This window comes from Dasypus novemcinctus, chromosome 10, assembly GCF_030445035.2.
Source record: "Dasypus novemcinctus isolate mDasNov1 chromosome 10, mDasNov1.1.hap2, whole genome shotgun sequence".
In the NCBI taxonomy this organism is placed as follows: domain Eukaryota; kingdom Metazoa; phylum Chordata; class Mammalia; order Cingulata; family Dasypodidae; genus Dasypus; species Dasypus novemcinctus.
The window spans coordinates 4493504-4515578 of NC_080682.1; the positions used below are offsets into that span (position 1 = coordinate 4493504).

Sequence of the window (22075 nt, forward strand, 5' to 3'; positions counted from 1 at the left end):
AGGCCCAGGTGGGGGGTACGTGGGAATTCTCTGTGTTAAATGAGCAACATTTCTGTGAACCTCGAATTATTCCAAAACAGAGTTTATTAATTTTCAAAAGCCGTGCTGCCGTGAGCGTCTGTGTGCCTGTAAATGAAAGCCCCTCAGGGGTACACTCGGGTGGGCAAGGGCTCTGGATGTCCCCCAGACTGCTGTCCCAGGGCATGGGGCGTCTCGGTTAGCTCCGGAGCCAGGCAGGGGTCCCAGGCACTGCTTGCTCCCCTGAGCTGCCCAGGCGCCCCACGATGTGTAGAGGCAGCCCCTACGGATAGACCAGGCACCCCAACAAATGCCCGTTCCCAGCCTTAACCCACGTCCCTGCGGGTCTGAGCCCACTGTGGATAGGACCCCAGTCAACCTGGGGCCCAAGAGAACGAGGGGCTCTTCACCTGGGTCCCCGGAGGCCTGAGAAGCCACAGGGAGAAGCTGAAGTCAGGGCAAGCAGGAGACGGAAAGACAGGACACCCCACAGGATGGTGTGGCAGCTTGATACACAGGAGTTCCAAAAAAGGTATTTGCTCATGTTTGTAAGCTGGTCTCTTCCTCTGGGCATGATACCCTTTGGTTGGATTAGATTCCCCTGAGATGTCTGATTAAATTATGTTAGGATTAGGGGTTTGATTCGATTGCCTCATTAGGGCATGCAGGGTTGAGTCCCCGCCCCTTGGTCGGCTGGTAAAAGACTCTCACCGGGAAGTAGACACACAGAGAAGATACACAGAAGATCCTGCGGCCCCGGGCAGAGGGACAGCCTGACAGTCTACAGCTGACCTTGTGAAGAAAGCAGAGCAGCTGAGCCCAGAAAGAGATGAGCCCCAGGAAGGGAGAGGAGCCACATGCCAGCTGACAGCTGAGATCAGAAGAAGCTGGACCACAGAGCCTTAAGAGGAAGAAAGAAGGCTGAACCCTCGCAGCCATCGCCCGCCATCTTGTTCCAACACGTGGCCGGTGGCTTTGGGTGAGGAAGTACCTCTTGTGGTACCTTGAGTTGGACTCTTTAGGGCCTTGTGACTGTAAGCGTCTACCCCCAAATAAATACCCTTTAGAAAAGCCAGCATAGTTCTGGTTCTTCGCATCAGCACCCCTTTGGCTGACTGATACAGATGGGAAACTGGGAGGGAAGCCAAGGAACCCCAAGATGGCCTAGCACGCAGCACAAGAATGCTACAGATTTGGGGGTGAGCGCACACCTTGCCAGTATCTTGATGGTACTTCTACCTTCTGAGCCAATGAATTCCTGTTGTTATGCCAAATCATTGTGTGGTGTTTGTGACAGAAGCTCAGGCAAACTAAGACAGGCTGTTTCCTTGATGCACACACACACACATATCCAAGGATAAGTCCCTAGAAGGAGAACTGTGGGGCTAAAGGGCAATTAACACACTGGGATAAATATGGTGCAAGCTCAGCCTCATGGATGCAATTGGCATAAGGAGCATTTTCTGCGGGTGAACACATGCCCATTCCCTGCTGGGTTCAAACAAGAAATTCAGACATCGCTAGACGTTACCACTGCTGCCTCGTAAAGCACGCAGAACTTCTTGGCCTAAAAAGAGAAGCAGTGAACGTTTATTATCTCACAATTTCTGAGGGTCAAGAATCTGGAAGAGGCTCTGGATCTGGCTCTCTCAGGAGGGGGTTCCAGTTACCCAGACTGGATGGAGGGCCGGCTTCCTCGGTGGCCCCTCACACGGCTGCTGGCGTCAGGCCACTGGACCTTCCCATAGGGCTGCTCGAGTATTGTCATGACAGGGAAACAGTGTCCCCCAGAGCAAAAGACCCAAGAGAGCAAGGCAGAGACTGCAGGGTCCATTGGGACCCAGACCTGGAAGCCACTTCTGCACCCTCCTGTGAGTTCCGTGGGTGAGCCCTGAGCTGTGCTGGAGGGTACAAGGGTGGGAGAACAGGCACAGTCCTCGGAGTCCCTTTTGGAGGCTGCCTATGACCACATCACTGTGCAGTTTCTGGAGGAACGTAGGAGAGGAGTCACTCAAGATAATTACCAAAGGGAGCGGGTAAGGGACGTCTTCCAGGGTCAGCTGTCTAGACTTGACATGAACTGGTACAACAGTCTTCCCCTGAGCCCCCGTCCCGGCTCTGGGTGCCCCTGCCACCTGTGCCTTTCACGTGGTATTGAGACTTTCTGTCTGTCCCTCTACACACAAACTTCAGAACTGAGACAGTCTCTTTTGCGCCAATTTCTAGCAAAGAGGCGGAAATACGTCAGGAGCTCAATGTGCCTCAATGAAAGGCCCCAACCAAACTGTCCCGAGCGAATGGCACCATCTAGTGGCTGGTTTGGGGAAGTGTCTCCCTGAGTCTCGGGCTTCTCTGTTCCGTCCGTCCTCCTTAGAGATCCCGGCCAGCATGTACCTTCCTTTCTCTTTCGACAGCCATCAGTCTCCTTTAGGCAACACCTTGATCAAATATCACACAACCCCTTTTCCCCAACCAGACCCGAGGACCAGACAGCAGGGTCAGCATCTCCTGCCAGCATGGGCAGGCTTTCACCACCCCACCCTTGCCCTGAGCGAAGAGCGCCGAGGATCCACGCCGCGGGCAGGGCCTCTGGTCCAGCTCCACACCTGTCCGTGTCTCGCCTCCCTCCCCCCGCCCCCTTGTGTCTGTTGAACCCCAAGGCTCTGGCTCCAGGTTTTGGAAAGCTGACGTGAGGGCTTCAGGGCTGGCTTTCTGTTCTCTATTCTTTTTTTTTTTTTTTTAAAGATTTATTTATTTATTTAATTTCCCCCCCTCCCCTGGTTGTCTGTTCTTGGTGTCTATTTGCTGCGTCTCGTTTCTTTGTCCGCTTCTGTTGTCGTCAGCGGCACGGGAAGTGTGGGCGGCGCCATTCCTGGGCAGGCTGCACTTTCTTTTCACGCTGGGCGGCTTTCCTCATGGGCGCACTCCTTGCGCGTGGGGCTCCCCCACGCGGGGGACACCCTTGCGTGGCACGGCACTCCTTGCGCGCATCAGCGCTGCACATGGCCAGCTCCACACGGGTCAAGGAGGCCCGGGGCTTGAACCGCGGACCTCCCATGTGGTAGACGGACGCCCTAACCACTGGGCCAAAGTCCGTTTCCCCGTTCTCTATTCTTGCTTCCTCTTCTGTTTCTATCATAGAGTGGAGGTAAGGAGTGGTGCGGTGAAGGGATAAGACGGGGGCGTAAGGATCCTATTAGGATGGGCTGTGCAGGCTTGAGGGGGGCCTGGGTTGGGAGGATGGGTCAGATGGTCCAAGGAACTGGGGGGACGGCTGGGGGGGAGCAGATGAACAGGGGAGATTGTCAGGTATGTGGCTAGAACTATAATGTTGAGAAAACTCTTTAGAAAATATAATAAGGAAGAGTTACTGGTTTCAGGTGTTTGACGGCGGGCATCTGGCACAGGGCGCCCCTGGGGCAGGCTTCTAGGGAGTGTGTGAGTGCTCATTTTGTCAGAGTGTGTCATATCAGTGGGTCGAGACCCATACAATGAGTGCAAAGGTGTTATGCCCCCATCCTGGGGAGGCCTGATGATCTCAAACAGATGGAAAGGTGTCTCTCGACAGCACGGGTGGCTCCCAGTGGGGGAGGACAGACCAGAGTGTCAAGCCCTCAGCATCGATGCAGGTAATTATGAACCTTGTCCTTTAAGCAGTGAAGCTTGGCTGTCACTGTGGGCCCTAAAGGGAGGGGGAGAGAGGAATAAACTGGGGGACAATGGAAGTGTTCTGCAAGATCATGCAATGATGGATACAGGCCATGTTAAATTTCACCAACAATTCATAAAAGTGTACAGTCTAAAATATAAACCATAATGGAAGCCATAATGGAACCATGGTTAGTAGCTATGTTTCAATATCTGTACATCAGCCGTAGCAAATGTAGCATCCACATGTAAAAAGGTCATTGCTGGGGAAGGGGAAAAAGGGTTTGATGTTGGGTATATGGGAGTCCCCTACATTGTATATGTGACTTTACTATGATCTAAAACTTTTTAGAGGGACGCGGACTTGGCCCAGTGGTTAGGGCGTCCATCTACCACATGGGAGGCCCGCGGTTCAAACCCCGGGCCTCCTTGACCCCTGTGGAGCTGGCCCACGCGCAGTGCTGATGCGCACAAGGAGTGCCGTGCCACGCAGGGGTGTCCCCTGCATAGGGGAGCCCCACGCACAAGGACTACGCCTCATAAAGAGAGCCGCTCAGCGCGAAAGAAAGCGCAGCCTGCCCAGGAATGGCGCTGCACACACGGAGAGCTGACACAACAAGATGACGCAACAAAAAGAGACACAGATTCCCGTGCCACTGACAACAACAGAAGCAGACAAAGAAACAAGATGCAGCAAAATAGACACAGAACAGACAACCAGAGTGGGGGGGAGGGGAGAGAAATAAATAAATAAATAAATCTTAAAAATAAAACTTTTTAGAAAACAAAATTTTAAAAAAGCATGTAAACACTGAGGAAGGAATGGAGGAGATTGCCTTGCCACTGTACATGCAGGGCAAAACCTATTAGTGTGATGAAAGGCAAAATGTCAAAAGTTTTATGATATTTTTCATTTTTTAATACCCCAATTTATTTTTTACTTAATTTTTTCTAAATTATTATGTATTCTATTTTAATCTTTAAATCTGTCAATACTATTCCATTTTTCTAGTAATTGAATTTGGCAATGTATTAGGCTTCATTTTTGAAGAAGTTTTGTATCACAGAGGGGTTCAGCTATGGCGGGGAGGAGCACTGGTGTGGGGTCTCATTGCTGGGGGATGCATGGCTGGGAGGGAGTTCTCCAGGGCATGCATATAGGTTATATAGATAAGTTCAGATGTTCACTGGGTATTGTCATAGTGGATAGAGTTATACATGACAACTGAGGGAGAGCTGAGTTCCCATCCTGTGGAGCCCAAGTGCAAGGACAAAGACCAGTGAAGAAGGATGGTCCAATCATGGGTCCTTGATACTGATGACTATGCTTATGAGCCTGTGTGCTTGAAATTTCAACTACACCTAGAGCTGCAGGGTGCCTAAGTGTTGCCTCCTGAGAGCCTCATGTTGCTCAAATGTGGCCTCTCTAAGCCAAACTCAGCATGTAAATATATTACCTTCCTCCCAGCATGGGACATGACTCCTGGGGATGAACCTCCCTGGCGCCGAGGGATTACTACTATCACTAGCTGGTGATGCAACTAGAAAAAGACCTTGAATAAAAGGGGGAAATGGTAAAGACAAAATGAGTTTATATGGCTAAGAGATTTCAAAATAAGTAAGGAGGTCACCAAAGGGGTCGCACTTACATCTCAGCAAGATTCCAGAGACAGCCAAAGTAGATATAACCCCAGTTATTGGTGCTCCTGAGGGCTATGGAGACACACAGGTTCTATGGTCATGAGAGATGGCTCTGGAGTTCATTACCTTGCCAGCGGACCCTACTTTGGAATTTGTACTCCTGATTGTGATAGAGTTGGACTCAGATGTGGCCTCTCGACACATGTCTCTTCTGTCACTTATACTGAACTTGTGATTGGTGCTGGGGTTTGTGTATGCTCAGAGACTAAAATCTCTGGACTGTCCATATGCCAGCTGGGCCCTGAGCCTCAGCAGAGTTGCAACACCTACTCTCTGGTTCATTGGATGTACCCAGGTAGCTGAAAGGGAGGTGAGAATGGTCAACCACACCGGGGAACCGGGAGTGCCTACAATTTCAAGCGGGAGAATCGCATCCATCAGACATGTGGGATCTAAGCCCCCTCTGGATTTAGAGGTAGAGCGGACCTCACCATCTCAGGGTCCACTGGATGGAGGAATAAAATATGGATTAGAGTGGACTTACTGGTATTCTACTATAGAATTATTGTGACTCTAGCAATGGAAGAAACTGTATCATTGATGTGGAGACAGTGGCCACAGGAGTTGCTGAAGGCAGGGAGAGGGAAAAAGAGCTGTGATATGGGGCATTTTCGGGACTTTGAGTTGTCCTGAATGATATTGCAGGAACAGATGCAGGACATTATATATCCTGCCATCACCCACTGAATGGACTGGGAGAGTGTCAACTACCAACATAAACTATAATCTATGCTGTGCAGCAGTGCTCCAAAATGTAATCATCAAATGTAATGTATGTGCAACACTAATGAAAGAGGCTGTTGATGTGGGAGGAGTGGGGGGTGGGGAGGGGGTTTATGGGAACCTCTTATATTTTTTAATGTACCATTTTCTGTGATCTATGTATCTTCTTAAAAGGTTTTTTTTAAAAATGAAAAAATCATCTCTCATTGGAGAGTGGATGTAGCTCAGTGGTTGAGCACCTGCTTCCCATGTACAAGGTCCAGGATTCAATCCCTAGTACCTCCTTTAAAAAAAAAAAAAGTAAATCAGAGATTCTAGAGGAGGCAAATCCCCAGAGCCAGCAGACAGCAGTTGCTTGGTGTTGGGCCGCGGGCAGGTTGAGGGGAGACGGCAGTTGGTACGGGGGGTTCTTCTGGGGGTGATGAAAACGTTCTAGCATTGGTTGTGCTGACAATGTCCTCGGCCACTGAATTGTAGGCTTTAAATAGGGGAAATCTCAGAATATGATAGCAAGTCGAGCAGGCAACGGGGAAAAAATGAGAGGGGGGCTGCGGCGCTGGGCTAGGGGAGGAATCCTGCAATTCCTAGTAGGGGTCAGGGGAGACCTTGAGCAAAGCCTGGAAGGAGGTGAGGGAGGATTCTGCGGACATCTGGGGACAAGGGTCCCAGTGGAAAGAACGACCAGCGCGAAGGTCCTGCTGCAGGAACTTGGCGGCGCGGTGGCGGGGCAGCGGCCAGGCCGGGGTGGCTGGAGTGGAGGGACGGAGGGGGTGCGGGAGGAGAGCCGGGCCGGGGGTGTGATGCGTCCCCTGGCCACCCTCTCTGGTGCCCGGGCGTCACCGTGTCTGCAGCTCCCGAGCCCTCCTGCCGGCACGGAGCCGCCTCCCCAGGCCCTCGGGCCCCGCCCCGCTCGCCCCTCCTGCCCCTGGAGCTCCCTGGCCCCAGCAGCCGGGCCCTGCGCCCCAAATCCCCGCCCGCGCCGTGCCCGCGCCGTCCCCGCAGCGCCGGGGCCCGCTGGCCTCCGCGGCTCGGCCACAGCCGGTGTGAGGTCGGCGCCTCCGGGCAGGGGAAGGGGCGCGGGGCCCCGAAGCCACGTCCGCTCCCCAGCCGCGGGGGCCCCTCTGTGCCGCGGGGACCCGTCGCCCTGGCAGGGCTCGAGAAGAGAAACGATGAGGGGCCGAAGGGGGGCACGGCCTCCGCCCGCAAACGGCGTCAGCGCTCCCCGGACGCCGCGGGGCCCAGGCGCCCCGTAAATGGAGCTGGCTCCTCCCGGGGAAAGAAGCCCGAGAAGTTCCGCCCCCCGATAAGACGCGGGGCCAGCTCCGCCCAGGCTACCTCGGGGAGGCCTCGGGGCCCCCTCTTTGCCGAGGAGACGCGGAGGCAGGTACAGGCCTGCGGGCCCCCGCCGCGCCCCAACCCGGAGCTGGAGGAGGCGGGCGCCGCCCGGGGGCGGTCCTGGGGCCACCCCGGCGCCCTGGTCCGCACCCTCCGCCCACGAGACCCCCAGGTCCCGGGCAGGGGCCGTCCAAGCAGCGGGCGGACCAGGCGGGGGCCCGAGGCAGGCCCCCCAGCCCGGCCGCGGAGAGACCCCGCGGAGTGGAGACGGAGCCCCTGGGCGCGCGGCGGCGACGCACCCGAGAGCGCCCGCGGCCGGCGGCTCCGGGGGCCCAAGGACGGGGTCCCCTGTGGCTGAGTTGCCGCGTGAGCCAGCGCCATGGCCGAGGGGGAAGAGAGTGCTCCCCCGCGGAAGGGGCGCAGGCCAGGGCCCGGGGACCTACCGGTCTCCTGGGGGCCGAGGCGCGGAGCCCCGTCCTGCGACCAAGGCGACACCCGGGGACCGGGCCGGGCCGCAGCGCCCACCTCCCAGCGGTGGCCCCTTCTCCGTCTGCGCGCCCCACGCCACAGGCCGCAGCCCCCGGCTGGCATGGCGCCAGGGTAGGGGTGCGGAGGTGGGGAGTCCGGGGAAGGGGCCCCAGGGGGAGGGGCGCCGGGGAGAAGGGGTCCCAGGGGGAGGAACGCCAGGGGAGGCGCGCGGGGGGGAGGGGGGGGAGAGCGCCGGGGGAGGGGCGCAGGGGGACGCCCCGACCATCTTCGCGGGCGGCGGGCCTCGGCTCCCTCCAAGCCACAGGCGCCCGCGCGCTGCGTCCCACCCCCAGGTGCACGTCCAAGGGTCCGGGTATGACCACGGGGTGCACCGCGGATCCCGTAGCCCCAGGCGGGCGGTGCCATCGTCACCCGAGAGCAGACTCCACCCGAGTCGCCTCGCGGTGCAGCTGTCCCCCGAGAGAACGAGAGGCTGAAACGCCATCCCACGAGGAGGAGCCCCCCAACCTAGCCGTGAGCAAAGGCAGTCAGGCAAAAGCCAGGTGCGCCGGGGGACTGTTGCGTGGGGGATACAAACGAGCAGGGGTCGACGCTGTTGGAAAGCAAGACAGAGGGGGCCCCTGGGAAGCGGGGGAACGGGGGGTGGCCTGGTGGTGCCGAGCACATCGCGTTTCTGGATGCAACCCCAGGTGTTGGCTCTTGTGAGCGCTACAGAGACCCACAGGTTCTATGGTCATGGCAGATGGAGTTCAGGGCCATGTCAGTTGGTCCTACTTTGCAGTTTGTGTTTCTGTATGATGGAGCTGGACTCAGATGTGATCTTTGTCCACAAGCCTCTCCTGTCACTTTTACCGGACCTGTGGTTGGCGCTGGGTTTAGTGTATACTCAGGGGACCTGAATCTCTGGACTGTCCATGTGATAGCCAGGCCCTGAGCCTCAACAGACTTACAACTCCTACCCTCTGGTTTATTGGACTTACCCCAGCCAGCTAACAGGGAGGTGAAGATGGTCAACCACCACACCAGGGAGCCGAGAGTGCCTACAACTGAAAAGAGCACTGCATCCATCATCCAAGTGGAATCTAAGCCCCCTCTTGATACAGAGGTGGAGTGGACATCACCCTCCCAGGGTCCACAGAATGGAGGAATAGAGTATGGATTAGAGTGGACTGATACTCTCTTCTGGAACTAATGTGGTTAGTATTGGAAGTAAATGTAGCATTGATGTGGAGAAAGTGGCCACGGTAGCTGCTGAGGGCGGGGAGTGGGAAGAAGAGATGTGATATAGGAGAATTTTCAGGACTTGGAGTTGTCCTGGGTGGTGCTGCAGGGACAGTTACCGGACATTGTATGTCTTCCCATCCCCACTGGGTGGACTGGGGGAGAGTGTAAACTATAATGTGGACCATTGACCATGAGGTGCAGCAGTGCTCAGAGATGTATTCACCAAGTGCAATGAATGTCCCATGATGATGGAGGAGGTTGCTCTTATGGGAAGAGTGGGGTGAGGGGGGTGGGGGGATATATGGGGACCTCACATTTTTTAATGTAACATTAAAATAAATAAAGACTAAAAAATAAATAAAATTTCCCACGGTGGAACTCCATCATGCTGTGGATTTATGACACGTGCACTTTTTTTTTTAAAGAGCTATTTTATTTATTTCTCCTCCTCCCGATTTGTGCTGTCTGCTTGTTGTGTGCTTTCTGTATCTGCTCATCTTTAGAAGACTGGGATCCAAACCTCCCATGTGGGAGGGTGGCACCCAATCCCTTGGGCCACCTCTGCTCCCTGCTTGTGTCTCTCATTGTTTCCTCATTCTTTCTCCTTGCTGCGTCATCTCATTGTGTCAGCTCATGGTGCCAGCCCGTCACGCCAGCCTGTCACATCAGCTTGCAGTCTTGCTCATCTTCTTTAGGAGGCACTGGGAACCAAACCCGAGACCTCCCATGTGGTAGGTGGGTGCCCAACTGCTTGAGCCAATCCACTTCCCTGTGTACTCTTAAGAGATGCAGCAAGGAGACCCCTGCCAGCATGGAGCTCGGAGAGCACAGCTGAGTTCTTGGAGCTTCCGAAAGAGCTAAGCCTTGGTTGGGTTCTTGTTCAGGTCCTTGTTCAGGTGCCGGGAGCTGGTGCCGAGAAGCACGGCAGCCCACTGGGAAGGCCAGGCCGTGACTCGACAGAAGGAAATCAGTGAATATAAATGTGCAAAAGGGAAATCATACAATCACTTCCATAAAAGCCAAGAAGACAGCTGGTAAAAGCATCCATTCTTGAGTTTGAAAACTTGCAGTAAAGAAGGAACAGAGGATGCTTCCTTAGCATGATATGCCCAGCTCAACTCAAAAGCTGCCCCCGGGCGGGACGGCGACGCCTTGGAGAATTCACACGGCACTCCGGAACAAGGCAAGAGTGGCACTCTCGCCCTTACTGCTGAATGCCACTCTGCAGGTACAAATCAGGTAAGAGGAAGAAGTCAGAGACACAAAACTCAGAAAGAAGCTTGGAAGAGGTCATTATCTGCACGCAACAGACATTGCAAGCTTTCAGTAAGAAAATAAACTGGAAAACTGACAAAAGTAAGAAAACGCAGTAAGGCAGCTGGGTGCAAAGTTAACAATTCAGAGAGAATAATGTAAAACGAATGATGAAAGCAAGAAAGAAAAATGTACAAGCCCCAAAGAAGGCGTGGCCAGAGGGAGAGGGCTGCTGTGATCTGATGGTTTGTCACCGCCCAAACTGGACACGACCTGGATTCACTGCTGGTCAGTGACTCGCCAGGGCCATCTGGCAGCAGGGGCCGGGAGGGGGGCTGCTGCCAGCCCAGGGCGGCCGGCAGACACCAGCAGGGACGAGTCAGTAGGCTCCCCCCAAGCCCCCGGAAGGAACCAACCCTGACTCCAGGCTCCCGACGGCCAGAACCGCACAAGAAGGCACCTCTGCTGGTGGTGGTACCTGTTACAGCCACCCAGGCAACCAAGACGCACCCCGAGGCAGAGGGGAGCCAGGGCGCTCGCCTCTGAGGATATGGCAGTTGAGGGGTGTGCTGGCTCGGAGCGGTATGGACCCTGACCTGTGGGTGAGGTCCCGGTGTCAGTAGGATCTACCGAGGAGGCTGCTTCAGCCAGGGTGTGGCCCATCTCACCCAGGATGGGCCACCGTTACTGGAGTCCTGGATAAAACCATTAGAGAGCGAGCGAGCAGAAGCAAGGTGCTGCAGTCACCGGAACCGGAGGGGCAGCGGGCGCCGCCACGTGCCCGGCCACGCGGCAGAGGAGCCCAGGGCCGCGGGCCAGGGAGGAAAGCATCGCGCTGATGCTGCCTTGATTTGGACGTTTTCCAGCCTCCAAACCTAAAGGCCAGACTCCCCATTGCTGAGCCCAGCCCATTTCATGGCACCCGCCTTCGGCAGCCGAGGAGATTGAAACAAGGGGCACAGAACTTCAATTTGAAAAGAAACACTTACGCCATTAAGCTCGCCAGCTGGCTCGGGGCCTCCTCTGTCCACTGAACAGTCAAGCACCCTCTCGGCGCCCGGTATTGACCGCACAGGGTGGGGGACACGTGGGCCCCGCGCTCAGAATGCAGAGACGCCCGTGCACGCCGAGCGGAGGACGCAGGGTGGTTGCGCCTCCGGCGGCTGGAACACCTTCCCGCGGGTGCTGTCGCCTGAAACCACGCGCTGTGCTCACGGGCCCACGGTGAGCAGCTGGCCGGGGGCTCGCGGGGCCAGATCGAGGGGTCTTCTCACTAGCCTGCTCTTCCTGGACGGTCTTCTTAGGGGGAACAAGCAGGTCAGAAAAAATAATCAAAGGGACAGTGGGAGAAAAAATAATTCAAATAGGGTTGAGGTTATAAAATTAGGGAATCCTAATGTCTCAGGAAAAATAAGTAGAAAACACTGTTAAGAGGTATCCTGGCACTCATGATGCTATCTTTTGGGAACAGAATTTTAATAGAGTAAAATTTATGAAGTATTTTTGATGGTTAGTGGTTTTCATGTCCTATTTTAAAAGTCTTAAGCTAATTATGACATTTTCTGTAAGTTGGATGGTTTCAACTTCCACATTTAGGTCAATGCTTAATATCTATTTAATTTTTGTGTACGATGTGAGGTAGGGATCAAGGTTCTCTTTCCAAATGGATGTCAAACTAACCAGGCACGATGAGGGAAAACCCTGTGCCCACTGGACTTGGGTGGCAGCTGATGCAGAGGTGACGTGTAGTGTGGGTCCATGTCTGCGCTGCTCTCCCAGTGGTCTCGTTTTCTATCTTTGTGCCAATACCCCAGCCCTTGATACCGCAGCTTTAGAGCAGCTGTTTTTTCTCTTTTCTCTTTTTTTAGAGCAGCTCTTGTTATCTGGTAGCATAAGTCCTGCAACTTCGTTTTGCTTTCAGATGGGCTTGGCTATTCATCACCAAGAGATGACAGTATTAACTTACTTATTTTTAATTTCATTGAATAAATACAAAATTAAGGGCAAAAAAACAAGAGGTACCCTGGCAATACATTTCAACCTCACGTGTGTAGAATGACTCCTGCAAGCTTTCACTGGACGGAGATGTTATTTAGCCTCATTTTTCAGATGAAGCTTGACAGTTAGGGTGGGCCAGGCAGTGGCAGGCCTCAAAAACCTCACCCCCCCGCCGGCACGCCTGCAGGGATTTTTCCTCTGAGAAGCCTTTTTGGGGGGCTGAAGCCACGTCCTAGTCTTCACTGTGCTCCGGGGCGAGAGCCGGTGTCGAGTTGTCCCCAGCTAAGGCAAGTGGCTTTCCAGGGCCCTAGCGAGCAGGGTCACAGGGAAGCAGGCTGCGCCAGCCACAGAAACTCGGATGCAGGCACTCCGAAGCTGGCAGAGCCAGGAGGAGGCTGACCGGGCAGGGCAGGAGCCCCGGGACTGCGCGGGCCGAACGCAGCCGGCTGCGGGCCCCGGAAGGTGGCAGGCCCACCCTTGGTTCTGGACGCCTAGGCCCCAAGCAGCGCGACAGCGGTGGCTCTGGGGTAAGCCAGCCAGTCGGGGTGCTGGCATGCAGCCGAGCCGCCCCCGCGAGCCTGACACCCCTGAGCCCCGGCCCAGCGCCCTGGGATCACCCCCGTCAGTTGCAGGCCTTCCTGCCCCACCCATCGGGTGGCGTCACTTGACCATGGAGGCTCCCCGGGGCAGTGCCAGCTCTCTGCCCGTGCTGTCCCTAAGCCAGTGCCTGGCACAAGTGCTCAATGACAGGAAAGAACCAGCCTCTCTGGACGTCGCGCTTGAGGCAGCATCTGCGGGTGGGCCCTGCGGTCAGGGGCCAAGCGTGCTCCCTCCTGCAAACACACCTGAGCTGTGCGGGGCTCCCGCAGCCAGCCGGGCGCTGCCCACGAGTGCGCCCCCTGTGGGCAGCCCAAGCCCACCCCCGGGCCTCCGGCAGGCTGAGAGCAACCGGCTGCGCTGCCGTCCTCACGGTCTGGTCGTACCTGACGTCACGGGGAGGCCTGCACAACACCTGAGGCAGGGCGCACAGGTGTGCCGGCTGTCAGCCAATGCAGACCAGCTCCTGTGGCCAGGCCTGGGCCTCTCCCCGCAGCCTGTCCGTCCAGCATAACGTACGCCAGGGCCCCGGGCCAGCCCACCTGCCCCTCCCTCCCCGCGCAGAGGTCCCTGCTGCCCTTCTCAGGACCAGTCTCCCAGTGGGCCTCCCCCGCTGCCCCCGTAACCCTGGTGGTGGACAATTGTGTTCTGGGCACACCTGGCTTCCAATGGGGAGGCCCTGAGGCCCCCACACCTGAGGTATGAGTCAGGGGCCAGCACTTCTGGGGCAGAAACACAGCACCACCCAATTTGGAGAGCATGGGGGGTTAAGGACCTACTTGCTAGGGTGCAGTCAGGGTGCAGGGAGGGTGCGGCAGTGCCCGGGGGAATGGGGCCTTGGGGTAGTCTGTTGCCCCCAGGAAAGCCCGCCATCAGGGGCAGAGCGCGCGCCATGGGAGGGGCCGGCAGAGATGAGCCCACCCCAGCTGCCACCCCTCCCTCACTCCGGGGGGCCCTGAGCCGGCCTGCTCACCAGGGGCAGGGGAGAGCACAGGCAGGCCCAGGGCACAGAGCACCCCACCACCGGCTTCCTTCACCCCGCTTTGGAAGGCGGCCTGCTACCCCAGCCCCTGCCTGCACTGTCTGGAAACAGGTCATTCTGTGAGGGCCAGAAACCAGACTCGCCAAGGGGCAGCTGGTGGGGGTGGGGGCGGGGCCGGGGCAGGAGGCTAGCTGGCCCAGGAGCCCTGCGCTGTGGAGGGCAGCTGGCACACGAGCGCCGTGCAGAGGCTGGGGCAGGCTCAGAGGCGGCGGGAGAGGAGGTGGGCAGCAGCCAGGGCCAGGCGTGGCGTCTCTAAGCCAATGCAGGCTGCCCTCGGGCACGGGCCTGACCTCCCCATTTCTTACAGGGAAGGTTCTTCCAGAAAGCTCTGAGAGCTCAACCTGCCAGTCTACAGCTCTGTCCTCTCACCATGGCGAGTGTGGACAGACCCAGACCCTGGCCGCCCCTCTGCACCCGCCACAGGGGCTCCCCGCAGGGACCCGGACGGCCGGCACCACTCCTTGTGTCCTCTGGACTGGACTTTGTCCTCGTCTGCCCGGCCCTGCTGCCTCCCCACCCCCGCCCGCCCGCCGCCCTTCCGGAACACTGGCTGTGCCCTCCGCCACCCTGTGCAGGCCACAAGCAGCCACCAGCGCCTCTGTTCACAGCCGCGCCTTCCTGCAGACTTTCCACTTGTTCTATCCAAAAGAAAGTAATATTTTTAGCTACAAAGCAACCATCTCAGGACTTATTTTCAGAATCATAATTCAGAGATGACTTTCAAGCACAGACGTTTCTATTTTGATTGGAATTCTGGTTCAAAATGTTTGATGGTTGGAGAGTAAATACTTTACCTTGTAAAACGCGCCTTTTAGAGACATGTCTCTTGAAAAGGGACTCTCGTGTCGGCTGCTGCTGGAACAGAAGCTGCGCGATGCAGAAGACGAAGGCCGGGCCTGGCTGGCCCTGCCCTCAGGGCGCGGAGCAGACCGTGAGCGCACCACCTTCAGCTGCAGTGACCAACCAGCGGAGCAAGTGAAGCAGCAGGTGGATCAAAAGAGTTTATTTTGAATGTTGAATTTTAAAAAATCATACCCATGAGATGTGCTACAGAAATTTAGATACAATAAATGGCATATAAAACCCAACCTAATTCTGGTAAAGCAAGAGATGATGCAGAAACGCATTTCGGGAGAGGAAAGGAGCCCATCACGTCACGGGACGTCAGAGTGGCCGAGGCAGGGCTGCGTGGCCGCTGGTCACCTCTCAGGACGCACAGAGGGCTGGGCGAACTCGGCCTTCTCAGCTGCGAGTGGCTCAGCGGCGCCAGGGCATCAGGCAGCACGAGGGGCTGCCACGGCAGGCGTCTTTGGTAGGAACGCTAGCTTGGTCTCCCTCACGACGTCAGCCTCGCCCGTCAACCACATTTATCATCATCTAACTATTTTGGCAAAGATAGCGTTACTCCCTTACAGGAATGTTTCTTCTGGACATGACGGCCGGGACGGCGACCCTGGGCAAGCCGGCCAACCCCAGCTGCCTGCGCCATCGTCACCAACACCTCAGCGCCCGTAACTGTGGGGTCGGGTCTGGAGCCAAGTGGGGAGGTGGGAACTGAAAGAACTCAAGGGAACCCCTCCCCCCCGGAGGCAGGGGGCAGGTGGAGTGCCAAGGACTCACTGAGAAGGCAGGCGCCGGAACGACGGGGGTCCCAGCCGAGGGGCAGGAGACAGCAACCCAAAACCTGACACACACAGCGGGTTCCGGCGAGGAAAGGCGCGCTCAGGCCTTGCCGGCTGTCACCAAGTCTGGCTTTCCAGCAGACCCTCTCCTGCTCAGGCTCCAAACGCCGCGACTGACCGGACACTGCTCAGCCCTTCCTGGTGAGGCAGGCGCTTGCAAAAGAGCTCTGGAGACCCCGACTGCCGCGACCAGACCCCACGCCAGCGCACACTGCTTACCAGGAGCTAAAGGCCTGGAAAGGGCTCACGCAACGGTCAACTGGGCAAAAAAATAAAGAAAAGACCTTAAATGCATAAAACGATTACCAAAATCTCTCTAGGGACCATGATTACAATATATTAGCGAATTCTGTGGCAAGAAGCGTCGGCGGAGGGCTGATTCTGGAGGCAGTGCACGCTCAGCTCCCGCCCTGACAGGCGAAAGGCATGGCCAGAGCCTCGGAGCGGGCAGGCCGGGCGGTGAGGCGGCGGCGGCGGCGGCCTACTGGCGCAGCTCCACGTAATTGGCGGGGAAGAGCCCGTAGCGGCCCCGGCACACGCCGCGCCACCAGCCGTCGTCAATCATCTCGATGTTGGTAATGATGTCGTCGGGGTCAAACGAGATCTCGTCGTCGCCAGCTGCAGAGAGGGCACGGGGAGAGCAATGAAGATGACGTGTGGGCAGGGCCCAAGACCCGGAGCAGCTCCACAGAGGGCGCGGCCTCCTGCCCCCCGGCTTTGCCACCCATGGGCTGGGGGGCCGGGACCCAGAGTCCTCGGAGACAGACGCGCAGCGCCCGAAGCAGACGCGTTTCTCCTGAGGTGCACCCTCTGCGCCTCCGACGCCCCGGCAGGGGAGGTCCTGGGGGCTTGCCTGGCGCGAGCAGGGGCGGAGGTGCTGGGGGTGGGCTGGCTAGACTGGCTGGAGGCCTGGGAAGAGCCCCGAGCGCCGCGGTTCGTGGACACAGAAAAGCCACGGAATCCACGTGTCTGTACGTGAAGTGGCTCAGCAGAAGCCGGATGCCGACAGCCAAGCTCAGAAGGAAGAGGGGCGCGGGAAGACCCCCAGCAGGGCGGCCGTGTCCACAGCGGCCGAGCAGGGTGGGGGAACGCGGAGGTGGGCTCCGCAGGCTGCGCCCGGCGCCTCTCCGGCTGTGACAGGCCCTTTTGGGGGGCGGGCCTGGCTGACAGCAGTCGGGGGTGGGGAGGGGGCAACGGCTGCCCCACAGGCCCCACGGCGAAGCGCTTCTCTGCCGCAGTAGCGCAACCTCAGCGAGGGGCCACCCCCAAAGCCGGGGTGCGAGGGGCCGGCAAAGGCTTGAGGAGCTGCTCCGGCGCGGGGAGACCGAGAGGCGGCCAGACGCGGGGAGCCACCGAGGGCTGCGCACCCGCAGGAGAGGCTGCCAGGCCAGAGGCCCCGCATGCCCCGAGGACGCCGGTGCCCGCCCATGACACGGAGGGTGGCTCTGCTGGACGGTGTCCCTGTCCTGGGGACTCACACCAGGGTGCTGAGGGGTGACGGGCATGTCTCCAGCTGGGGGCTCACAAAGGGTCCAGAAAAGACCCAAGACGATTTGGGGGTGGAGGTGGAGGGCAAGACAGAAAGGGGAGTTGTCTGCTCTGTACTTGCAACTTTTCTAAAACTTTGACTTCAAGATAACTTACATTTAGGAACTGCTGTAACCCTCCACAAGTCAGATTAAGGGCTGCGTTTTTAAGCGGCGGGCGTCGACCCTGCCCCCGCCCCGCTGCACAGCCGCCCGCAGGCTCCTTACCGGCCTGATAGTCGTAGAGGGCGAGTGCGGTGACTCCAAGGTCATTTTCATACTCCGCGTACGTATTTTCCTCTAAAACAGACCAAGAAACATGTGAGCCGTGACCCGCATCCCGTCGGCGCCCACAGGGTTTCAGCTTTCTGGGTCTGGGGTGGGGAGAGTGGAGAGCTAACCCAGCAGGCGGCCGCAGACGCCAAGCGCCTGCACAGCGAAGAGATGGCCCTGCTTTTACCGAGTCCAGGACCCCAACTCAGACACCGCCCAGGGAGCACGGCCCCGGGGGAGCAGGAGTCTAAGGGAGACGAGACGGACCTTCTTTAGGCAAGTCGCTTAACAGTAAGCGGATGGCACGAGGGTGACGGAGCCCTTCCAACACCTCCTGCCAGCCCGGGGAGGGCGTGGATGGCCTTGCCTGGACGCCACCCCCAGAACCAGGGCCTCTCACCCTGACCTCCTCAGCCTGCGCAAGTGGCGAGGGGGCTTGCCTGAACCTAAGCACACCAAGGAAAGCTGGGTTGTAAAAATAAAGCAAGCGCAGTCTCGCTGTTCCTGTAACTGAGAGAGCCGTGGAATCCCCTCCTTGGAGAATTCAAGATCCCTGCTTCCTGGAGCCGGGCTGGCTGTGGCCTGAGGAGGTCCTAGGGGCTCCTCTTTGGAAAGCTCGGCATCCCCTCCAAGGAGCCACAGCAGAGCCCGTCCCAGCACACTGGCCAGGGAGGCTCCCGGGGTCCCTGACAGGCGCCATCGCCCCTCCCGGCATGGGGATGGAGGCTCGGCGGCTCGGTCCAGCAGGAGCCAGGGCACAGCGCGAGAAGCCGAGGGCTGCCCGGGATGCAGGAGCAGAAGAGCGGGAGTGCGCGGGAGCTGGGACCCCTCCGCACCTGCCGGGTAGTGGGCCGGGGCGTCGGCGGCTTCGTAGATGGCCTCCGCAGTGTAGCCCGGGTCCTGCCCACTGGACTCTCGGTAGCCCACAGCCTCCATGCTGTAGGTGGGCTCCAGCGCGCTTGCAGGTCCGCTGGGGCCTCCGTGGCTCGGCTCTGCCGTGAAGGAAGCTGCATCCTGGGGAGGGCCAGAGGGCTTCCGTGGCTGTGCCGGCCTCTGAGCAGCGGCACAGCACTGCCCCAGCCAGGGGCGGGAAACAGCGGGGACAAGGCACCAGCCGCTGGGCTCTGGAGGGGCCGGAGTGGATCACGGGGGAGCAACGTCCGAGAGGGCCCGAGGCTGCTCCCAGGCCGGCCCTCCCCCCATCCCCAGCTCCAGCGGCCACCACGGTCCATGCCACCTCCTGGGACCCAGCTCTCCTTGGATTAAGGTCCGGCTTTCCAATGAGAGAATCAGCCGGTTTCCTCTGCAGGCCCCAGATCTCGCAGACCCCTGAAGTGTGCGGCAGACCAAGCAGCCTCTGAGGAGCTGCAGCATGTCACCCACCCCCCTGCAATGGGGGCCGTGCTCTGACCACACCCTTGTGGGGACAGAGCCAAGTGCACAGGGACTCGGCAGGGACAAAAGCCACTGTACACGGCCACTGTGGCTTCCAGAGCCTGGCGGGCCTGAGCTTTTATTGTGAGTGGCAGCAGTTATCTGTGTCTCAGACGGGCCCACCTGGAGGTGCCCTCCACGTGCAGACAAATTAAGGTGGGCAGCTCTGGGCTGCACACACAGGTGGCTCCAGGAGCGCCAGAGGCCAGAGGTGGCCGCCTGATGGGGAGGAGCCCCGTGGAGGCAGCACCTGGTGTGTGCACCCCGTTGAGGGGGTGCCCCAAACCACAGAGGGTGAAATAGCAGGGGGTGACGGGGCAGGCTCTCCTCTGGCAAGGTTCCTCTGACTTCGGAGGGCCAGTTCATGGCACAGGACCCTGCGCCGGTGGCTGAGCCCCAAGGCAGGTGAGGCATCCAGCCGGGAAGGCAGGAACTGCAGAGGTGCGGAGAGAACTCTGGGTGGAGGCAGGTTCGGGGGACCCCCGGGCACAGGCAGGCAGGCCTTGGGGAGAGAGCCAAGGACAGAGCTCCTGGACGACAGGATGTTCAAGAGTGGGAAGAGTGCCTCCCCACCCCAGCAGGGGACATGACTCCCAGGGATGAGCCTCCCTGGCACCGAGGGATTACTACCAAGTACCAGCTGATGATGTGGCTGGAGAACAACCTTCAATAAAAGGGTCAACTCAGACCAGCAGAATATCTCAGCCTACATATAATATCAGGAGTTAAAAAATGCTTTTTGACCTTGAATAAAAAGGGGAAATGGAAAACACAAATGAGTTTATATGGCTATGAGTCTCCAAAAAAGAGCCAGGAAGTCATCAGAGGGGTTGCCCTTACGCACACCTCAGCAGAGTCTCAGAGACAGATAAAGTAGATACAACCCCAGGTATTGGTTCTTCTGAGGGCTACAGAGGTTCTAGAACCTCAGGTTCTATGGTCATGGCAGCTGGACTTCAATGCCATGTTAGTTGGCCCTACTTTGGAGTTTGTGGTCCTGAGTATGAAGGAGTTGGACTCAGGTATGATCTTTGTTCACAAGCCTCTTCTGTCACTTTTACCGGACCTGTGGTTTTGGTGCTGGGGTTTAGTGTATACTCAGGGGACCTGAATCTCTGGACTGACCATGTGATAGCCAGGCCCTGAGCCTCAACAGACTTGCAACTTCTACACTCGGTTTATTGGACTTACCCCAGCCAGCTAACCAGGGAGCCAAGAGTGCCTACAACTGCAAACCAGAGAACTACATCCATCATCCAAGTGGAATTTAAGCACCCTCTCAATACAGAGGTGGAGAGGACATAACCATCCCAGGGTTCACAGGATGGAGGAAGAGAGTATGGATTAGAGTGGACTTACTGATACTCTCTTCTGGAACTAATGTGATTAGTAATGGAAGTAAATGTAGCATTGAGATGGAGAAAGTGGCCACAGTAGCTGCTGAGGGTGGGGAGAGGGAAGAAGAGATGTGATGTGGGGGCATTTTCAGGACTTGGAGTTGTCCTGGGTGGTGCTGCAGGGACAGTTACTGGACACCGTATGTCCTCCCATGGCCCACTGGGTGGACTGGGGGAAGAGTGTAAACTATAATTGGACCAGTGACCATGCGGTGCAGCAGTGCTGAGATATATATTCACCAAGTGCAATGAATGTCCCATGATGCTGGAGATCGTTGTTATGGGAGAAGTGGGGTGAGGGGGTGGGGGGGCTTCATTTTTTTTAACGTAACATTAAAAAAATAGTAATTATAATGAAAAATCTTAAAAATTAAAAAATAAAAATAAATATACCACACATGCAAAAAAGGGGGCAACAATAGGTTGTATAAAGGGGTATGGGGCTTTTTCCTTTTGGAGTAATGAGAACATTCTAAACTTTACCAAGGTGATGACAGGACTACTCTGTGATGAAATGAGTGTTCACTTTTAACAGCTTGTGCAAGCACGGGGATGTGGAACAGGGAATCCAGTGATGGACAATGGACTGTGAGTAAAAGGACAAATATTGAGAACGTATTCTCATGAATGATAACAAATATATTAATACTGAAAAAAAAAAGAGCGGACAGAGGGCAGGAAGTGAGGGCGGGGAAGAGCCAAGAGGAGCAGCCAACAAAGGCAAGGAGGGGCGTGGCCGGTGGCAGCGTGGCAGTGAGCTTCAGACAGAAAGGTGTCCGTCTGTCCATTTGGGCCAACAGGTGACCATGCTAGGAAGGAGCGGAGGCTGAAGCGGCCCCCGGCCCCCAGGGCAGGGGGCCTGGGGACTCCAGAGTCCCCTTGCTGCGGAGAGCCCAGGCAGGGTTTCCTGCACGAAGGAAATGTGGCCTGGGAAGAAGTCTGAGCCGCACGTGCCCACCAACGAACAGATACCAACCTCGTAGATGGGGCTAGACGGCTGCTGCTCCTCAGCCGGCTGGGGAGGCGGGGACGCAGGCGGGGTCTGCTTTTTGGCTCTGGCTTGCTCCTATAATTGAAAAGCAAGCAACGATCAGAAGTCGTGAGGCCCCTGGTGCCGTGGGAGCACCGCCTGGAGGATCCGCCTGGAGGAGCAGGCTGAGGACCAGCGCAGGAGCCCGCCCCGCCGAGAACCCGAGACGTCAGCGTAGGGGCTCTGAACCTTTTCTGCCCCACGGACCCCTTTGCCAGTCAGGTGAAAACCAAAGACCCCTTACTAAGTCCACACTACACTGTGTGTTATTTTATAAATTTATCACATCTGCTCAACACATCCCCACAAGAACGGTTTTTTTGAGTTTCAGTTCAAGGCCTTGTTAAGAACCCCTGCATTAGGGGCAAGTTTGAAGAGGTCGTGGAGTTGGTCAGACACGCTCAAGCAGCAGGACCGCCGGGGCCGACAGCAATCCCTTCCGCTGTCGCAGAGACCACAGGTTAGGGCAGGAGGGCCGGGCTCAGCGGACTCCCGAGCAGGGCTGTACCCCGCAGCCCTGATTCTGAGTTGCCTGCAGACACCTCTCCAGGTGGTTGCCCTGTGGCCAGTGACCCAGTCCCATGAGCTCGAGCACAGGGCTCACGGTGCCACCTTCCCCACGCGCCAGAGGAGCACCGAGCACAGGGCCGAGGGGGCTCTGTCTGACCCCGGCAGTGTTTTCCACACTCCAGAGGGCTCCGGGG

General features: G+C 57.4%; 1 protein-coding gene across 2 annotated transcripts in view; it reads right to left on the reverse strand.

The window, feature by feature from the left end:
• Nucleotides 1-15017: 15017 nt before the first annotated feature.
• CTTN (cortactin) overlaps nt 15018-22075 on the reverse strand; it is a 37921-nt gene continuing 30863 nt past the window's right edge. For both annotated transcript variants that reach the window (XM_058304999.2, XM_058305000.2), the window contains 4 exons: nt 21318-21407; nt 18347-18524; nt 17466-17537; nt 15018-16329 (listed from right to left, as the gene is read on the reverse strand). In XM_058304999.2, coding sequence (XP_058160982.1) covers nt 16193-16329; nt 17466-17537; nt 18347-18524; nt 21318-21407 — 477 coding nt within the window. In that variant the 3' untranslated portion in view covers nt 15018-16192. The remainder of the gene's footprint in view (nt 16330-17465; nt 17538-18346; nt 18525-21317; nt 21408-22075) is intronic.